The sequence below is a fragment of the Podarcis erhardii genome, assembly GCF_964252035.2.
Source record: "Podarcis erhardii genome assembly, chromosome: 11".
Lineage (NCBI taxonomy): Eukaryota > Metazoa > Chordata > Lepidosauria > Squamata > Lacertidae > Podarcis > Podarcis erhardii.
The window spans coordinates 2,164,394-2,185,091 of record NC_138501.1 but is presented as its reverse complement, the minus strand read 5'-3'; the positions used below and the strand labels follow the sequence as shown (position 1 = coordinate 2,185,091).

The following is a 20,698-nucleotide window of genomic DNA, read 5'->3' as shown; positions in this document are numbered from 1 at the left end:
CAACAAAAGATCTCTAACATCATTTGAATCCTACTGATTGTAAATGTCAGTCTAGCTCTGATCTTCCTGACAGTGGAATTTTATCCAAAATGCCCAGTTCCCCATTGTTTGCTCTGGTCTTAACTTTAACCCATTTTCATGTGTGACATTTAAGCCTAAAGAGAAACAGCAAAACAGGCTGGGCATATTAATGTAGTTATCCCCACCTCAGGCACCATGACAAGACCAAAAGTCAGTCCAAATAGGATTATATTTATTCCATACATCCATCGCAAAAATATGAAGTAGGAGGCAACAGAAGAGCCAAAATGACCTACAAGACATGAAGCAAAATAAAAGGGCAAATGAATCATTCTTCACCTTTTTTGTCCTTTCAAATAAGATATAAATCAGTTTATTTATGCTTGCTTAACACACCACAAATCAGTGCCACTTTCCCCTCGTAAAACCTAACCATGTATTACTATTGATGTGATCTGGTAAAATCATAGTAAATTATTGCTTACATTGGTATATGCATGGTTCGTATGCAAATATATGTTACAAATTCCAGCAATCCTTGATATGCAATGTATTTGTTGCTGTTTAAAAGCTACAGAATGAAAGGAGCAATGGTATGCAACAGTGGAGGGGAACTCCAGGCCTGTCTCCCAGCAAGATGAAAATTACTTAATTCTTCTTCTCTCTCACTTACTTTCAATTTCTTTTATTTTCATTTCCCAGGGTATGCAGGCTGTCCGAAAATTCTCAAAATCACGTTGAAATTTCATCCATTTCTGAAATAAATATTACAAAAGCAAAATAGGACATTAGGACAATGAGAAAAGAATGAACACTTTTGACTAAAAATCTGTCTGATGATCTTAAACCTCTGTGCTTCCAAAATCTGTGTGCACTCTAGGTTGTTAGAGTAGCCTTGGCAGCAGTGTTTCTGTTGAAGGCACAGGAAACGCAAATGTGTTTCCTGTCCTGCACTCTTCTGTCTTCCTCATCTTTCTGCAGCAAGCTGATATGTTAGTGTCCCCCTCTTCCTACCCAAGGACTGCTTCTCTCGGTGTGAACAAGCGTGGACCCTGCATTTGCCGTATGAAACCCTTCTCCACTTACCCCTTCCAGAGGGTGGTGACACGAGAACAGCGCTTTTACCCAACCATTTGACCCTTAACTTGGAGGGTAATCAAGTATTCCTTTGTCAAAACAAAATAAAAAAAACATACCTAGAACTAACTTAGTTGGTCTTTAAGGTGCTACTGGAAGGATTTTTTTAATTTTGTTTTACTATGGCAGACCAACACGGCTACCTATCTGTAACAAGTATTCCTTTGGCTTCTTTTTGTGCTCATCCTTTTGAGGAGAGGGGTGGGTTTTGTATGTTTATAAATATTTGTCAATGAGCATTTTGTCTTCCTGCTCTGGTTGGTTTAAATGTTTCTTGCTATTTCTATTCTTACATTGTAAGTCACTTTGAGACACAGTCATGTAAAAAGCAATCAACAAGTACAATAAGCAATAGCACCAAGGGAAATCTGAAAATCTACATTATATTAAATGGAGGAGATATGAAACAGAAGGTTCTTCAGCATCCTTCCATATCCCACTTCCACATTTATTTCTCTCCATCATTTCAGCTGCACTTCAGCTCCATCCAAGTGCCAAAATGATCTCCAAATCTTAATGCCAGAGGTTCACTGAGATTTTTTAATCCTTTATTAACTAACTTACATATAATATTTCTAATCTGTGCCTTTCTTGTAGGTTTACTTGGGTCTGCAGCACCAAGTCACACTGAAGCATTGGTTTTGATATGATTTCAGCCTATCTGTATTTCTTTGGATTACTTGCAGTATCCTTTCCCTAAGCATCATCTGATTTTGATACCTTCATTTATTTTTGGTGAATGTTCACCTAGGCTCCACTGACTGTGATCCATACCTGACTGCTCAGAATCTTTTTGATTACTATGATTTGAAGGCACAAATGTGTTTGAAGGATTAATAGAGAACATTAGCAGTTTTGTAGCATTTACAGAACTAAGATACCCAGGAAATTCTTCTTGCTTTTTATAGCTGAAAGTAAATGCAATCCAAAAGGAGAGTAAAACCATTTATTCTGGAAGAGATATTTGAAAAAGGCTGAGTGAGCCAATTCAAAGCCATAATGAGAGATGGTCCTTACTTTCATCATCATCACTTTATATGCATAAAATTTCTTCCCTTTGCCTTTGCCAAGGGCTCCTTCAAATTTTTCCACAAACTGCTGAGCATCTCTGAAAAATAAAAATAAAGAAGTGCTTGTGGATTTATCTGAAAGTATCTTTCCTCTGACTTTCTCTTCTGCTGAAACATTGAGACACACTTGACATTACTGAGCATCCCAATGACATGTTATGCCAAACACTTTCTCTTCCACTAAACATAGGAACCACGTTCCTTATTTCCTCGTCCCCTCAAGCACAGTTTGCCCATGTCCTGGCATTGTGACACGCCATATTTCCCCACCCGCTGCCCGCAATAGCCAATGATGTAGAGCCCGATAAGGACACATAGAATATCAAGGCATCAAGAAAATTACTATTGGATGTCATGGAACAAGAAACTAAACACAGACATGCCATTTCACAATAAAATGTTTCATTTTATTGTTTCATTCCCTGCCCTTCTTGTGCGCTATCTTGGATTATTCTAAATTCATTATGATTCTCTGTAGCAACAATGGGGGACTTAGGGGGCTCCAGATGTTGTTGCATTCCAACTCCCATCAGCTGCAGCCAGCATGGCCAATGGGCAGCGATGAGGGGAGGAATTGTTCAGCAACATCTGGAGGACCACACAGTCCCCTAGAGAACTGTAAGCTTCATCCACAAGCAAAACAATTCTATATTTGTTTATATGGTCATTTATAGTGGGATTGTGATGGTGTGCTGTGGGCCATGGCCAGCAGATTTAGCGCTGTTTCTGTAGCAAAAGAGGATTTTTTGAATAACCCTAATGTGAAGATGCCATCCCAGGAAGAGTAGTAGTAGGAAACAAAACAAAAAAGGATGCCAGCACTTGTATTCTACCCACACGCACAATAAATAAATAAAACAATACAAAATGCAACAGTCATTTTACTGGTCCCTGTCAAGTACCTGTATTCTCCAGCAACTGACATCTGTACCACTCATGGACTATTTACATGATAAATTCATAGAATCATAGAATCATAGAGTTGGAAGAGACCACAAGGGCCATCGAGTCCAACTCCCTGCCAAGCAGGAAACACCATCAGAGCACTCCTGACATATGGTTGTCAAGCCTCTGCTTAAAGACCTCCAAAGAAGGAGACTCCACCACACTCCTTGGCAGCAAATTCCACTGTCAAACAGCTCTTACTGTCAGGAAGTTCTTCCTAATGTTTAGGTGGAATCTTCTTTCTTGTAGTTTGGAACCATTGCTCCGTGTCCGCTTCTCTGGAGCAGCAGAAAACAACCTTTCTCCCTCCTCTATGTGACATCCTTTTATATATTTGAACATGGCCATCATATCACCCCTTAACCTCCTCTTCTCCAGGCTAAACATGCCCAGCTCCCTTAGCCGTTCTTCATAAGGCATCGTTTCCAGGCCTTTGACCATTTTGGTTGCCCTCCTCTGGACACATTCCAGTTTGTCAGTGTCCTTCTTGAACTGTGGTGCCCAGAACTGGACACAGTACTCCAGGTGAGGTCTGACCAGGGCAGAATACAGTGGCACTATTACTTCCCTTGATCTAGATGCAATACTCCTATTGATGCAGCCCAGAATTGCATTGGCTTTTTTAGCTGCCGTGTCACACTGTTGGCTCATGTCAAGTTTGTGGTCAACCAAGACTCCTAGATCCTTTTCACATGTACTGCTCTCAAGCCAGGTGTCACTCATCTTGTATTTGTGCCTCTCATTTTTTTTGCCCAAGTGCAATACTTTACATTTCTCCCTATTAAAATTCATCTTGTTTGTTTTGGCCCAGTTCTCTAATCTGTCAAGGTCGTTTTGAAGTGTGATCCTGTCCTCTGGGGTGTTAGCCACCCCTCCCAGTTTGGTGTCATCTGCAAATTTGATCAGGATGCCCTTGAGTCCATCATCCAAGTCGTTGATAAAGATGTTGAATAAGACCGGGCCCAAGACAGAACCCTGTGGCACCCCACTAGTCACTCTTCTCCAGGATGAAGAGGAACCATTGATGAGAACCCTTTGGGTTCGGTCAGTCAGCCAGTTACAAATCCACTGAGTGGTAGCATAGTCAAGTCCGCATTTTACCAGCTTCTTATCATGGGGCACCTTGTCAAATGCCTTGCTGAAATCAAGGTAGGCTACATCCACTGTGTTCCCTTCATCTACCAGGCTTGTAATTCTGTCAAAAAACGAGATCAGGTTAGTCTGACATGACTTATTTTTCAGAAATCCATGGTGACTATTGGTGACCACAGTATTCCTTTCTAGGTGCTGACAGACTGTTTGCTTAATGATCTGCTCCAGAATCTTCCCTGGTATTGATGTCAGACTGACTGGGCGGTAATTATTTGGGTCCTCTCTTTTCCCCTTTTTGAAAATAGGGACAACATTTGCCCTCCTCCAGTCTGCCGGGACTTCGCCTGTTCTCCAGGAATTCTCAAAGATGACTGCCAGTGGTTCTGAGATCACATCTGCCAGTTCTTTTAATACTCTTGGATACAGTTCATCTGGCCCTGGAGACTTGAATACATCTAAACTAGCCAAATATTCTTGTACTATCTCCTTAGTTATTCTGGGCTGTTTTTCCTCTGCTGAATCAGTTGCTCCAAATTCTTCAGGTCGGGCATTGTTTTCTTTATCGGAGAAGACTGAGGCAAAGATGGCATTGAGGAGTTCAGCCCTTTCTGTGTCCCCTGTTTGCATTTCACCATCTTCTCCTCTGAGTGACCCCACTGTTTCTTTGTTCTTCCTTTTGCTACGAACATACCCATAAAAGCCTTTTTTGTTGCTTTTAACCTCTCTAGCAAGCCTGAGTTCATTCTGACTTGGTGTCTACACGTGCTGGCTATTTGTTTGAATTCTTCTTTGGTGGTTTCCCCCCTTTTCCATTTTTTGTACACATCCTTTTTTAATCTTAACTCAGTTAAAAGTTCTTTAGATAGCCACCCTGGCTTCTTTAGGCACTTCCATGTTTCCGTCTCAATGGTATTGCCTGAAGTTGTGCTTTTACTATCTCCCTCTTAACAAACTCCCAGCCATCATGAACTCCCTTTCCTTTTAGTATTACTGTCCATGGGATCTCACCCAGCACTTCCTTAAGTTTTATGAAGTCGGCTTTCTTAAAGTCAAGAAATTGAGTCCTAGTATGCTTGGCTGCTCCTTTCCACTGTATAGTAAACTTCAGAAGAGCATGATCACTCGCGCCTAATGATCCTTCCACTTCTACCCCACTAACCAGGTCATCAACATTGGTTAGGACCAGATCTAAAATGGCTGTTCCTCTTGTTGCTTCTCCCACTTTCTGGACAACGAAGTTGCCTGCAAGGCCAGTGAGGAATCTGTTTGACCTTATGCTCTTGGCTGAGTTTGACATCCAGCAAATATCCGGGTAATTGAAGTCCCCCATTACTACTATCTCCCTTCCTTTTGCATGCTTGGCCATCTGTTCCAGGAAGGCATCATCTATGTCCTCTGTTTGGCTTGGGGATCTATAGTAAACTCCCACAATGAGGTCCCTGTTATTCTTCTCTCCCTTAATTTTGACCCAAATGCTCTCACTTTGGCTTTGAGGTTCTAAATCTTGGATCTCTTCACAGGTATACACATCCCTGACATATAACGCCACTCCTCCTCCTTTCTTGTCTGGTCTGTTTCTCTGAAATAGATTGTATCCCTCCATTGTTACATTCCAGTCGTGAGACTTATCCCACCAGGTTTCAGTGATGCCTATTATGTCACATTTAGTTTGCTGTACCAAGAGCTCAAGCTCATCTTGTTTATCACCCATACTTTGCTCATTAGTGTAAAGACATTGAAGTCCATTAATCATTCCCCCGTGTCTCTTATTTAAGGATTTTTTCCTCCCACCACTAGGTCTGCGTGCTGTTTGCTCCATTTGGTCTATGACATTTGGATGATCATCTTCATCAATTGATAGACTCCTACCTTCAGGAGCACTGTCTTCCTCCCCCACGTTAGTCAGTTTAAAGCCCTCCTGATGAGGTTTCTGGTGAGAAAGCCCTCCTGATGAGGTTTTTTTGGCAAAAACATTCCTCCCAACCGTTGTGAGGTGCAGCCCATCGCTTGCCAGAAGTCCATCTTCAAGAAACTGCAGTCTGTGATCTAAGAATCCAAACCGTTCCTGTTTACACCATTTGCGAAGCCAGCTGTTCACTTCCACTATTTTTCCCTCTTTCCCTGGGCCACGTCGTTCAACTGGGAGGACAGATGAGATGACAATTTGTGCATTTAATTGCTTCAATTTCCTGCCCAGAGCCTCATAGTCTCTTTTGATCTTCTGGAGGCTATTGCTTGCAGTGTCATTGGTTCCCACATGAACCAAGAGGAAGGGGTATTTGTCAGTGGGTTTTATGATTCCTTGCAGTCGTTCAGTTACATCTTGGATCTTAGCCCCGGGGAGACAGCACACTTCCCGAGACATTTTGTCAGGCCCACAGATCACTGCTTCTGTTCCCCTCAGTAGGGAATCCCCTATCACCACTACACGCCTCCTCTTAGGTTTGGTCGGGGTTCTTCCGTGATCTGTCCGTTCCAAGGTCGCCTGCACATTCCCTGAGGACTGACTTTGCTGCTCGTCTTCATATACCTGATCTACTGTAACGAGGGAGAGATCCTCAAATGGAGTCTGCTCTTCGTCTTCCATGCTAGGGGAGAGGACCTCAAAGCGATTGTGTATTTCTAAACAATCAGAGCGAACCCTGGGCCTCCTACTTCTTTGCGTCACGTTTCTCCATATATCTGGCTCCTGTGTTGGTGAACTAGCCTCATTCTCAGGGGAGTCCCCTGTCTCCTCCTTGGTGGAGACGGTGTGCTCTGTTGCTTCCAAGAAGAGCTCCAGCTCTCTAATTCTTTGGAGCGTAGCCACACGTTCCTCCAGTTGCTGGACTTTGTCTTTTAAGAGGGCAACCAACATGCAATTGCTGCAGGTAAAGCTGCCTGCAACCTTTGTCAAGATGGCAAACATTGTGCAGGAACTGCAGGCGACTGCAGCTGTTCCCTCACTCTCTATCTTGAGAACATGTCGTTGGGGCTGGCTACAGCGGTCCTCCATCATAAGAAGCGTGCAGACAGGACAAATAACTCTCCCCCAAAAAACCCTAGGTCTCCCCCAACAAACGTTTGAGACTAGCTCCCCTAAATCTAAAAGATGCCCTGCAAGCTCTGATAAGCTCCTCCCACAGCTAATCACCTGCCTCAACAGAAACCCTGCCCCCTCTGACCTTTGCACAGGGAGAGCAGCTAATCAGCCACAAAGAAACACACACACAATAAAAACCTTTTTGCTCCTTCTTCAGCTGCTGCCCTGCAAGCTCTGATAAGCTCCTCCCACAGCTAATCACCTGCCTCAACAGAAACCCTGCCCCCTCTGACAAATAGCTTATTTTACAGGCACTTCAGCAAACATCTCAATAAGGTTGTGGTTTTAGGAAGTATTCCCAGTGGATCTTTCTTAAAAACAAAACATATGAAAAGCAACTCTGCTGCTTGAGTAGACTATCTCAGAAGATAGTCAGAGCGTAATGATTCAAAGAACACAAAATACTATTATGTTCAATGAGCTAATTAAAACAAAGCCTTCTGTGCTGCTGCAGCCATCCACTGCTGCGAGGGCTTCATCCTTTGTTCAACTCAACTTTCCTACCTTAGATATAGTCAGTCAGAAACATAAGGAGCGTAGCCCTGGCACTTCTTTCACAGAAAGAGCAACAACTTTATTTGCAGGTGTGCTGTAGTGTAATTTGATGGGAGGACTAGCACATGCTCCATATGTTCAGCAGGCTGGGCTTCGCTGCCTCAAAGTCATCCACCCAGTGAACTTCATGGCTGATCAAGGATATGAACCCAGGTTTCCTCAGCCAAGTCCAACATGCTACACCGCACTTTCAAGCTCACTGTTCACAAGTACTTAAAGATTGCTGCATCAAATATCAGCCATCTACAGCAGGGGTAGGGAATCTCTAGCTTGCCAAGGGGTTGAATTTGGCCTGCAAAGCTTTTTTAAAAGCCATAGCCACCTGCCAATCAGCTGAGATCACTCCAATGGTGGTGACATCACCTGATGAGCCAGGGTTAAATTCTGCTCGGTTTACCTGCGCACACTCCCATGATGCACTTTGAAGTCCCAACAGCTGGGGCTTCAAAGCACAACATTCCCATAGGTAGGGAGATAAGAATCTGGCCCACTGGGCAGAAAAGAGCTGCCACCCCTGATCAAGGGCCTCACAGTCAGCAGGTCAAGACACTGACACTAACTGATAACCCCCTGAATGTAATAGAAGCATTTTGAAGGGTTTTCTGGCCGTTTCACTCTGGGTATAAAAGTTGGAGCAAAGTACAAAAATACCATCAGCTTTGGGATCTTGTTAACTGACTTGTTTGTAAGCTTTATGCTCACTAAATTTTCCAAATTAAAAATTGTTCATTGTTGAATTGTTAGTGTTATGTTGTACAGTTATTGTAATTTTTATTATGTATTATGATTATTGTACTACTGCATTTTTACTGTTTTTTCTCCTGTCAACTGATTTGAGCATAAATGTGTACAGAAAACACATATAAATTGATTATGACTTTAAACATGAGATCCTTAATTTGCCAGATATGACAAGAGAGTGAAATCTGTTTGGCTTATGTTTTGAAAATACATCACCAAAAGACCAGTGAAAGCATTTTAGTTTATGAAAGATATCTGGTAACTGCCCAGTCACCTGCTGACGGAAGCAAAGGACCTCACTTTCAAACATCACCATGCACTCCCCGTGTGTTCTTATAAAGCATGTTTGAACATCAGAAACAAATCTTGTACATCTTTACTCAAAGATGCAAAAGTGTCAAAAACATAAGGTAAGTGGATTGTGTGCTATATGTAAATTATCGATAATACAAGATAGACCAAAATGTACTCTCTTAGCTAACCCATTGAAAGCTTTATTAAATTCAAAGAAACATTAATCTAATTACCAACACAAGGGGCATGGATATTTCATGAGCACAGGTATTATTGTCCTTAAATGGCCTAGCTTAATAATTCATGGGAGGTGTGGGGTTGCAGCTCTCAAAGTGCGAGGTATACTGTACTTGGGCTGTTTCAAGGTTGCAAAAGTGGGGAATGAATTACCAAACTTAAGAGGTTGCTTCTGAAGAGGAGGATTCAAGTGGATTGCTCAACTTTTCAATAACAGGTCAAGATAGTTTCAGGCACGAGCTCAAATTTCATTGAAGAGAAATGCAGTGTTGCTCCAGGGCAACTCTTTAAAAAGATTAATTTTATTTTAAAAAACAAGGCCAGAATTTCAAGGTGATATATCAAGTTGTGGTGCAACAACTTATAATTGCCCAACCAGGATTAACTTTGCCGCCTCTTCCCGTTGCAGTTCCCTGTTCACACAGAAAATCTGCTCCAGAAGCTCACCTTAGAGCAGATTGTGGTGCTGCAAAGGAAGGGGAATTCCATCACTTGTGACTGGAGTATAATCCGGTCTCATTTAATGCCATCCTCAAGAATTCTGTTGGTTTTCCACCACATGTTCCTTCATGTTCTTTCCCCTTTCTTGCCTCTCTAGATTCACTTTATATAGTGCATTAATGTCAGGAATGAGTTACTTTTCATTGTTTTCCAGAACAGTGACTGCATTGAACTGTTGCACTGATAAATAAATGTCTGTAAAGTTATTTGAGGATGATCCCATCAAACCAAGTGGGGCATAATTCTGAATAACTTCATTAAATTGGGACTTCTAGCCTGCTGTAGCTCTGGTGAACACTGAAGAGGGTGGTCTTTATTCCAGATCCAGAATTTCTGGAACCACCCACCAGTTGAATGGAACCCCTGACAGATTAACCTTGAGGAAATGTGGTCATCCATGGAAAAAGGTTGCCCACCCCCAACTGAAATAAAGCTGTGGCCTTGCTTTAATTACCCCTGGACTACATTACAGATGATCAGAAATCCCACCTTTGTTCCTATTTCAGGACCTATTGTGTCTTTCTTGTCATAGTTCTGGGAACTAAAGATATTTATTCAATCAATTATAGTGGCTCATGCATGGAGTTACATCCCTAGATCACATCTGACAGCTGCATGTGTGAACTGACTTCATTTTTAATGGGAAAAAGCCAACAAACTTGTGACACCTTAAAGATTCACCTGTTTATTGAGCTTTCATAGTCCATAGTCTTCTCCATTGAACATGCTGCAAAAAAGGGTGGCCTGATTGCATGCATGATTACAAATATCACTGATAGAATTTTATATTACCTCCAACCCAATGGGCTTGTTCCAGCGTAAGTCATATCTAGGTCACACTGCAATCAGAGGGGCTTAAGTAAGTCATGGCTGACTTAGTCTGGATCCAGCCCAATGCTTCTCTGTGACACCAGTTCACACATTCACCTGTGAGTGATCAAATACTGAGTAATCAAGCAGTCACGACTAAAACACGTGCAAACATGCCCTACAAGTGACCATATACAATATCATACTTCAAGACTTCCAGTTTCTTTTTCATATTCCAGGGCTTGTTTCTTAATGTGGCAATTAGCTTCTTTTTCTCTTCTACTGCTTCCTTCAGCTTGGCTATTTCCTCCTCTGTAAGCTCCTCTTCAGAACTTGAATCAGAGCTTTAAAAGACAGAGAGAGAGGTGAAAAGAGGGACAGCTTCACTGGTATGCTTGGGGGCAGCTGCTCCACCCACCCCTGGAAAGTATGTATTATTAAACTTGCTACATAATGTGTTCCCATGCCCCCACACCCTGGCATGCAGACTCCCCTCCAATTTGCACAGCATGAGCAAACATCAAGCAATATGAAACTGGATAATGAAACTGAACTTGGACTTTAAACATAGCCTCCAACATTCCTCGGATGAAAAAAGGGGCATTTCTCACTCCCCCTGTAACTGGCCCTCCTCAAGAGCCCTTCCCCTCCCCCTCCCCCACGGAAGCATTTCCTATCAGAAGGGGGGCGAGTGCCATCACCACTGCTCCAATGGGACATGGCACACACACCCTCCGCTGTCCTGAGAAAATGCTCTTCTTTTTTTGCAGCATTGTTATTTTTGTTTTCAAGAAACAGAAAACATATTAGCAACCACCATTCCCACCCTCCGAATGCTCCAAACGTTGTGCTTCCGCCTCCCATTGTGGGAGTGCAGCCCATTGTGGAGGATACAAAATAGTGGCCAAGTTGCCAGCATAGTTCCTCCTCCTCTTCCTCCCGACACGTGGACAAAGGCCTTAGGAAAGGGGAAAGGAAGACACTACCAGAGGTGAGGTTCCTCTCTGAGAAAGTGTTGGGAAATTTATCTTCCGACTGGACAAGCTCAGCATAAATTGTCCTATCAATTCCTCGGGCCATAAATAGGGATAATAACTCTGAGGTACCGTTTTGAACATATCACTAAAGCTTAGACCTTCAGTAGTAAGGCATTTTAGGGGGGTGAAACTTAATTTTTGACAGTGAGGGGTCTTTAAAATATGTTTTTGGGTGTGAGGAACTCAAATCTGCTAATTTTTTTTTATTGGACAACATTTAGCTTGGTAATGTCAACGTTTGATGAAGAAACACATAACATGCTTTCAGAATTTTAATTTTACCTTCTGAAAAGATCAGGTAATGCAATATAATAATAAATATTAATAATATTAATATATAACTGCAAATGACTATAATTGATAGTCATTTTTCATTATTTCTATGCGATTTTACACATATTTTACTTACAAAGCAAAACTAAATTATATTTATTTAACCAAAATATATTTTGAATTCCCAAATCATGACACAACTTTTTAGCATCCCTCATATTTTGAAATTTGAAAGTTGAAAAAATCAACATACCCTACTGCAGCAGGTTCCTATGAGCAATCATCATAGAAAGCTTTAAAAAGAATGAGTGGTGTAAAACATTTTCCATAGTGGAATAAAAGGTTAACACCCCTTCCATTCCAGCCCTGATATGATGATGTTTCATCGTGTTTTTAATATTCTGTTGGGAGACGCCCAGAGTGGCTGGGCAACCCAGTCAGATGGGTGGAATAATAATAATAATAATAATAATAATAATAATAATAATAATAATAATATCTCATAGCTGGCACATTCCTACTACATATGAGTTTTTTTGCCTCATTATTTCTACTGTATTTCAGGAGCAAACTAAATGTGATGATGACTTCCTGATTATCAAGATTGCTTCATTGATTCCTGAATGTATGTGGGATATTTTTGGTGGGAGCACCAACAGCAGTAATCAAAAACTGAAAATACGTAGTTGCTGCCAGATATTTGAAGTAAATAGACCCATTTGCTTCTGCACTGTCTTCATGCCTTGATTAATTTTAATACTAATACATGGGTTTGGGGAAGGACTGTGGAGGACGCAGGGAACTAGGAAGAGATGCGAAGCTCAAAACTTTCAAAAGCAGCTCTGAGTAGGGGGAGGGCTGCAGCACAGCGGTGGAGCTTTGCATGCAGAAGGTCCCAGGTTCGCTCCCCAGCATCTCCAGGTTGGACTGGGAGAGACCATATGAAATCCTGGAGAATACACACACTATGCTGCATTCCTGTTCTAGCTCCAGTCCCTTGCAATGGCTATTTAGTTAGAAAACTAATTACAGGCACATAGCAGCAAACTACATGACAAACAAGATGCCTAATTTGGCTCTTTCTCCTTTGGGTATTGAGGTCTCCGAATCTTACATACATTGCACACACAGCTTTGAACAGGAGTGGCCAGTTATGCGTTGCCAAATAGGACATCAATTTTCAGAAAATGTGCATGTGGTGATTTATATGTATAGATGCAAATTTAAGCTGCACTGTATCTCAGCACAGTGTGGAAGGCACCCAGGTGACATGTGTGTGCCCAAATAGAAGATGCTTTCAAACAGAGAACGCCGCCCCCTGACAGTCCTTCAGTGTAGTTGACTGCACTCTGTTGAGCACAACACACAGTCACTCAAAAGTGTCACGTCCTCTGGCCAAAATTAAACTGCAGAGCTCGTTTGGAAATACTCAATTTTTATGAGAACTGAGTATGTATAGATCTGGCTCCATGAGCTTAGGGAGCATCTCAGAAGGTGATGGTCTCTCCTTCAATGGAGGCTTTTAAACATACAGGTTGGGTGAGTGTCTGTCAGGGATTCTTTCCTTGTGATTCCTGGCTTGCAGAGGGTGGGACCAGATGACCCTTGATAGCCCTCCCCTCTCTACCCTTCTAGGAGTACTGCACATTGCTGCAGTGTGCCCAACACAACCCTCCTTGACTGGACATTCAAGAGATCAGCATAGCAAGGCCTCACCCTGATCCTTTTTTCTTTTTGTCTTTCTTTTTTTTCTTTTTCCCTTTTTTCTTGTCCTTTCGTTTTTTATCCCCATCTTCTTCATCAACATCCTTGGTCACCTGGTTGGCTCTGTTCTTCCTGCTTTTACAGCCTTCTCCATCCGATTCGCTGATGTCTAATCCACCATCTTTCATCCTCCGCCTTTTGTATTTTCGCCTACGATCTGCGGCAGTCTCTTCATCCTCATCCTCGCCCTCTTCATCCTCTGCATATTTCTCTCTGGTTTTTTGACTTGATGCTCCCTTTCTCTGAACAGATTCTTGCTCTTTATTGTCAAGAACAGAGAACAAAAATACATTCCCTCTGGATATCAGCCACCTTCCCCCCCCACACACACACATAAACCTACACACACAAAAAACTTTGTTTTCTGATGTCATTGTTTCAAGCCAAGTAAAAGCAGTGAATGATCCCTGGGCCAGTCACGGTGCAGTGAGAAACTACAGCCTCAGTTCTCAGTCATTATGGACCATATTTGGTAGCCTTGCATTAGCCATGCAGCCTCACATACCTCACAGGTAGGGTGGACAGATGCAGACGTGACCAGGGCTCCTCCTGCACCTTTAATAGTGATGCAGAAGGATGAATGTCAACAGGTGTGACGTGTCTGAACTGCTACTAATTCCACATAATTGTGAAAAGGACAGAAGTCCAGCCTGGCCAGGCATTTCCCGGGACTGTTATGAGGCAATGCACCTCTCTGGGCTCTTCAGAAGGATCAGATACAAAAGTAGCAAAACAAAAATGGGAAAGTGAGTAAATTTTGTGACAACCTTGGTGGTCAGTTAAAGTCTGCAGTGCCTCACTTGCCTACCCCATTTCAGAGTATATTATCTTAATGGGACATTAAGAAACCAGTACAGTTGCAGCCATTTATAAATAGCATTGGAATGACGTAGAACAAAGTTTTTCCTAGACGGTGTACACAATTCCAGGACAGTGTTCAGCTCTGACAAAGAATGCAAACTACTGCTGTGCCAATGCACTGGAGCTGTGTTGGAAATCCAGGGCAGAGCATTAGGATAATTTTGGCCCCACTCCAAGGAATGCTAACCACAGCAAAAACAAACAAACCACACACTTGACTGAAAGCTAGGAGTGCATATTACCTATGAGGTGTAAAGGGAGCCCTTGGGTTGAGTCCAGTCCTTCCCATTCCCTGCTCCCACCCTGCTCCAGGTGATTGGAACTATCAGAAATGGCCAGAGATGAAATCTTAGCCCTGTTTCAAACTGCTCACGAACTCTAAGGTGCTGAATGCTGTTGCTCTATTCTCCATATCAGCCTCATATAATAGAGATTAGATGTGGACTTTTTATGACGCACAGATGGCTTTGTCTGGATTGAGGACATCATCACAATGTGATGTCAACAGATTGCATTCCAACATTACACTGTTTAGGCTGTGTACTCTTATTTTTAGCCATATAGGTGGATCTATATCAGTGTTTCCCAACCTTTTTTGGGCAAAGGCACACTTGTTTCATGAAAAAAATCTCGAGGCACACCACCATTAGAAAATGTTTAAAAAATTAACTCTGTGCCTATATTGACTATATATAAAGTACAGTGGTGCCCCGCAAGACGAATGCCTCGCTAAACGAAAAACCCGCAAGACGAAAGGGTTTTCCGATTTTTTAGCGGCTTCGCAAGACGAATTTCCCTATGGGCTTGCTTCGCAAGACGAAAGCCCATAGGGAAATCTCCGGGACAGCGGGGAACCCTCCTCCCACCGCAAGCCCTGGGAACAGAGGAGAAGCTGCGCACCTTCCCCTCTGTTCCCGGACCTGTCCTGAAGGCCTGCGGCGGGAGGAGGGCTTTCCTCCCCACCGCCAACATTCAGAATGCTGTTCTGAATGTTGGCGGTGGGGAGGAAAAACCCTCCTCCCACCGCAAGCCCCGGGAAGAGAGGAGAAGCTGCACGCCTTCCCCTCTGTTCCCGGACCTGTCCTGAAGGCTTGCGGTGGGAGGTCCGGGAACAGAAGAGAAGGCGCACAGCTTCTCCTCTCTTCCCGGGGCTTGCGGTGGGAGGAGGGTTTTTCCTCCCCACCGCCAACATTCAGAACAGCATTCTGAATGTTGGCGGTGGGGAGGAAAGCCCTCCTCCCGCTGCAAGCCTTCAGGACAGGTCCGGGGCAGCAGGCTGCTATCCGCAGCTTGGAGAGCCCTGCGGGGAAGTCCTGCAGGGCTCTCCAAGCTGTGAATGTCTGCCCCGCGCGAGGGGCGCTCTGCTTAAGAGCACCCCTCGTGCGGGGCAGCAGGCTGCTATCCGCAGCTTGGAAAGCCCTGCGGGGAAGTCCTGCAGGGCTCCCCAAGCTGCAGATGTCTGCCCCGCGCGAGGGGCGCTCTGCTTAAGAGCACCCCTCGTGCGGGGCAGCAGGCTGCTATCTGCAGCTTGGAAAGCCCTGCGGGGAAGTCCTGCAGGGCTCCCCAAGCTGCAGATGTCTGCCCCGCCCAAGGGGCGCTCTGCTTAAGAGCACCCCTCGTGCGGGGCAGCAGGCTGCTATCCGCAGCTTGGAAAGCCCTGCGGGGAAGTCCTGCAGGGCTCCCCAAGCTGCAGATGTCTGCCCCGCGTGAGGGGCGCTCTGCTTAAGAGCGCCCCTCGTGCGGGGCAGCAGGCTGCTATCCGCAGCTTGGAGAGCCCTGCGGGGAAGTCCTGCAGGGCTCCCTAAGCTGCAGATGTCTGCCCCACGCGGAGCTCCCGCCGGGCGCGCAAGGCTTGGGGCGGCAGCCTGTTGCCCGAAGCACAGGGAGCCCTCCGGAGGGCTCCCCGTGCTTCGGGCGAGTGTCTGCAAGGCTTGCGCGCCCGGCAGGAGCTCCCGCCGGGCGCGCAAGGCTTGGGGCGGCAGCCTGTTGCCCGAAGCACAGGGAGCCCTCCGGAGGGCTCCCCGTGCTTCGGGCGAGTGTCTGCAAGGCTTGCGCGCCCGGCAGGAGCTCCCGCCGGGCGCGCAAGGCTTGGGGCGGCAGCCTGTTGCCCGAAGCACAGGGAGCCCTCCGGAGGGCTCCCCGTGCTTCGGGCGAGTGTCTGCAAGGCTTGCGCGCCCGGCAGGAGCTCCCGCCGGGCGCGCAAGGCTTGGGGCGGCAGCCTGTTGCCCGAAGCACGCGGAGCCCTCCGAAGGGCGCCCCGTGCTCCGCGCTGCCAGCTGCCGCCCCAAGCCTTGCGCTCTCGCCCGCCTCCCTCCCACGGCACACCAGGCAACGTCTCGCGGCACACTAGTGTGCCGCGGAACACCGGTTGGGAAACACTGATCTATATGTATCAGTCAGGTCCACCACCTTATGGGAGGTTTTCAAAAGCATAAAGCAGCGGGGACTTCCGGGTTAGCGCCATCGATGAATGGCGGAGTTCCTCCGACCGGAGGAGCGGGCTCCGTGAAAGTTGGGTCTTCCCACCGCGGCGAAGGCGGGGGCCCGCTAGAAACCCCAGGCGGAGGAGCCTGGGGACGTGGGGTTCGGCAGAGCGCCAAGAGCGCCTCCCCTACTCGCCGGGAAACCCCTTTTTGGGGCTCCGGAGCGAAGTGGGGTGAGCAGCACGGTGCATCGAACCGATTGCTACTTTCATGGAGGGAAGCCGCGCAGCCATCACCGGAGAGCCCTGACTTTTTCCTGATGATAATTGGACTCAAAAAATACCCGTGAGTAAAAACGGAAGATTTGATTAAGAAAACTACAAAATTTATGAATTAGGCACGAAGCAGGAAGGTCTAAACAGGAAGTCCGCCTTCCGCTTTGTAAATAGTCTGAAGCAAAGACTCTATAAGCTAATCAGCCTGGAAAATTGACTTAAAGACTGAAATTTCCTGCATTCATAAACAATAAAAACCCCTTTGACAGCAGGGGAAAAGGGGGAAAAAATTTTGATCTCCTAAGCCTGCGGGGAGAGTGTAAAGGAACATAAGTTTCCGTCGTCCCAAACCTGGGGACGGGGTGTCAGGACAGAAAGTTTTGGAGATGCCCATCGATTGAAAGTGGTTTACTTTTGACAGATAGCAAAAAGAAGAGAAACAAAGTAACTTTAATGCCGCTTTCTGCATTTTGCATGTTAAGGAAACAAAGTATTTGAAAACCGGAAGTAAATTTTCCTTTGTTGGATACATTTTAAGATGGATGTGAACTGAAATTGTGTCCCCTAGAGGGAGCTTGTCAACTTGTTGCTTCAGTTTACAGTGAAACTCTACAATTCTGGGAATTAGATCGTGGGACCAGCCGCCTGACCTTGAACAGCAATGTGCCGGGAAGAAATCTTGTCGTCTGACCTTGGCAGAATAAATGCTATGCTACAGCAGCTGCATGAGAAAATGAACTTAATGAATGAAAAGCTAGTCTTTATGTCTGTTGTAGCCAGCAAATATGAATTAACAGAAAATAAGGATAAATAAGCTTCTCAACAATCAACTCAGGAAACTGGCTTGACAGGGCAAGTTCAAGGGCAGATGATGTCGGAAGAGGTTGTGATTGCACTGCAAAAGACACAGATGGAGAAAACTAAAGTCCTGCACGACCAAAAGCCACAGTACTGCAAGATTGAATATGGTGTGTCTCTGGAAGTGTTTGGAGTTAAGGAAGCTCTCAGCTCTGGCGCGACTCTGGAACGGGTTGACAACTACTTCTGGAACAACTACTTTTTGGATTACAAAATTAATTTGGGGGAGTGGGACTCTGGGGAATGGGCTAGCCTGATGAAAGAAAATGGAGACTATTACCAGTTGGAGTTCCCCGGAAGCCCACCTCCCAAGGAGAAAGGGAAGAAATTACGAAAGAAACAAACAAGGGACAGGGAAGGGTGCAAGAATAAACAGGAACAAAAAAATCTGCAGAGGGGGCATGGAAGAGATTTAAGAGCCTCGGATATTAAAACACCAGATTGATGGACTGGACGTGAGATTTGAAAGGACTGACATAACCCGAAACCAGGAAGAAGGGACGTTGGATAAAAATTTGAGGAGAATTTCTATTTATTTTTGGAATTAGTTTGATATTAATGAAATAACAGGGAATTTGCTGGAAAGGAAATAATTGGCATTAGTAGAAAGGTTTGAAGAAGTTAGGTATAAATATGGTTTAAATTTTGAAACTTTATGGGAAGAAATTTAAGGACTATTTGCAGAAACAGTGTAAGATTAATGGATGTTAAAATGAAGTAAGAATGGAAAGAAGTGATGTCTAACAATAAGGTTAAAAAGGAATATGCAAAAATGGCTTGATAATTAGATGAAAAATAGAATGATATAATATGTTTAAGATAAAGAACTAAGATAAAACAAAGAGGGGAAAATTTGCTGAATTAATTATTTGAATTGGAATACAAAGGAGGGAGGTGTGAGGAAGTCATGGAAATAAGTAAATGAATTATAAGACGGAGAAAGAGGGATTTGTTTTTAACCTGTTTTTATTCTTCTTCTTTTTTCTTCTCTTGTATTTTGTACTTTTTTCTTTTTTGGATTATGTAATTTCTTATTTTTTCTTCTTTATTTGTTCTTCTTTTCTCTTGGAAATTTCAATAAATATTATTTTTTTTTAAAAAAAAAAAGCATAAAGCATAAAGCAGCCAGGCCAAAATTTGCTGTGGAAGATCAATGCATATATGTTGGCTTTTCTGTTAAAAACTGCCTTCCTAGTTGCATTTTCCGCACTGAGGAAAAATAGGGAAATATATGGAATGATCCTAAGATCACAGATAAAACTCATATTCCACAAATATAAGCAGAACGTTAAGGAACAGAGTGTATGCCCTGAAAATGGGAAAACTTCCATTTAACACATGGTTGCCATTTTAATACTGTTAATTGAAATAATCATGACATGGCTGCTGTCATGTTTATTAAGTACCATATCAACAAGAGGACATTATTCTTGAATTTCTAACGCCCTTTGTAGCTGATGACATCTTGGTTCTTTTGCAGTGTGAACCATTGTGTATGAGGAATTGGCCTGGGGGTCCTGCCCAGTTTGTTGAAGGGAGAGATCTATAGAACCTCTTTTTACTCTCTCTCTCTCTCTCTCTCTCATTCACTCACACTCTATTCTGGGCATTCTTACCTTCTTCGCTTTCAGCACCACTGCCTTCATCATTGTCAACCTCTATTCTCACTGTGGAGGAAAAGTAAAAACTCTTTGTTTTCTGTGTCCTGAAGTCCATTTAGTGGCTCTTTAATTCCCAGATCCTTAATGCATCTGCTGATTGTTCCCATTTCTGCATAGTCATTTAAAGACCAATTCTAGCATTCAAATCATAAAGACATTAGGCATGACCAGAAGGGCATCCACCTGCAGACAGCTTTGTCCCATTTAAAATAATTTGAGCTGTGCTACTGCTAATGGCCCACTCCTGATAAATGGTTGGAGAATTTATCTTTCCCCTGGAAAAAGTCTGAAATGGCACACTGCATTCTGAGCACAGCAGGAAATTCTTGTTTGCTCATAGAGCACTCTGCCTTAACAACAGAGAGCCCGGCCCCTGTTGGTTCTGGCCTATACAAGTCGTACAAACATCAGTTACAATTGCTGAAGAGGTACAAGTAATGGGGGAAGAGCTGTAGCATCTGATGTCTACGCAGAAGATCACAGGTTCAGTCTGGGCATCTCCAGATAAGGATGGGTTACACACCTGTATGGAATTCTTGAGATCTACTGCCAGTCAGAGTAGACAATACTGTGCAAGATGCACCAATAGTATAAGGCAGCTTCCTATGTTCCCATGAAGGAGTAATGTTGTACATTAACAAAGTAATACAGTAGCTGCAGTTTTCAAATGCAGCACAACCTTATTTATCCAAATAAACTGATAACAAATTGTTAACCATCTAGAAAATCACAAAACATGACTTCTGACTGCTGGCTATATGCTTTTTTCTGGGGGGTGGGATGCAGGGGTACGCATACCCCTAAACATTTTGTGAATTTTGTACTTTTGTCCATTTACTGTATTTATTTTCCCCGATTTGATCTATAAAATGGTGGTTTTCTTGAGTCAAAATGAGAGTACCCCAAACATTTTTTTAGAAAAAAAAGTGCTGGTTATATGTATGCTTACGAAAGGCGTTACGTGTGGAACAAATGGTCAGTTTAGGTCATTTAGTTTCATAGTAAAAAGAGGCAAGAGATTTATCATGACAGAAAGAAGGGAACAAGTTCCAAGTGGAAAG

General features: G+C 43.9%; 1 protein-coding gene across 1 annotated transcript in view; it reads right to left on the bottom strand.

Annotated features, from left to right (window-relative positions):
- Positions 1 to 20,698, bottom strand: part of TMC1 (transmembrane channel like 1) — a 70,954-nt gene that overhangs the window by 45,350 nt on the left and 4,906 nt on the right. Inside the window, exons 2-7 of the mRNA XM_081880952.1 lie at positions 19,593 to 19,643; positions 13,512 to 13,818; positions 10,692 to 10,829; positions 2,176 to 2,266; positions 695 to 776; positions 207 to 313 (exon numbers count right to left, since the gene is read on the bottom strand). Of these exons, the coding sequence (XP_081737078.1) occupies positions 207 to 313; positions 695 to 776; positions 2,176 to 2,266; positions 10,692 to 10,829; positions 13,512 to 13,818; positions 19,593 to 19,643 (776 nt within the window). The remainder of the gene's footprint in view (positions 1 to 206; positions 314 to 694; positions 777 to 2,175; positions 2,267 to 10,691; positions 10,830 to 13,511; positions 13,819 to 19,592; positions 19,644 to 20,698) is intronic.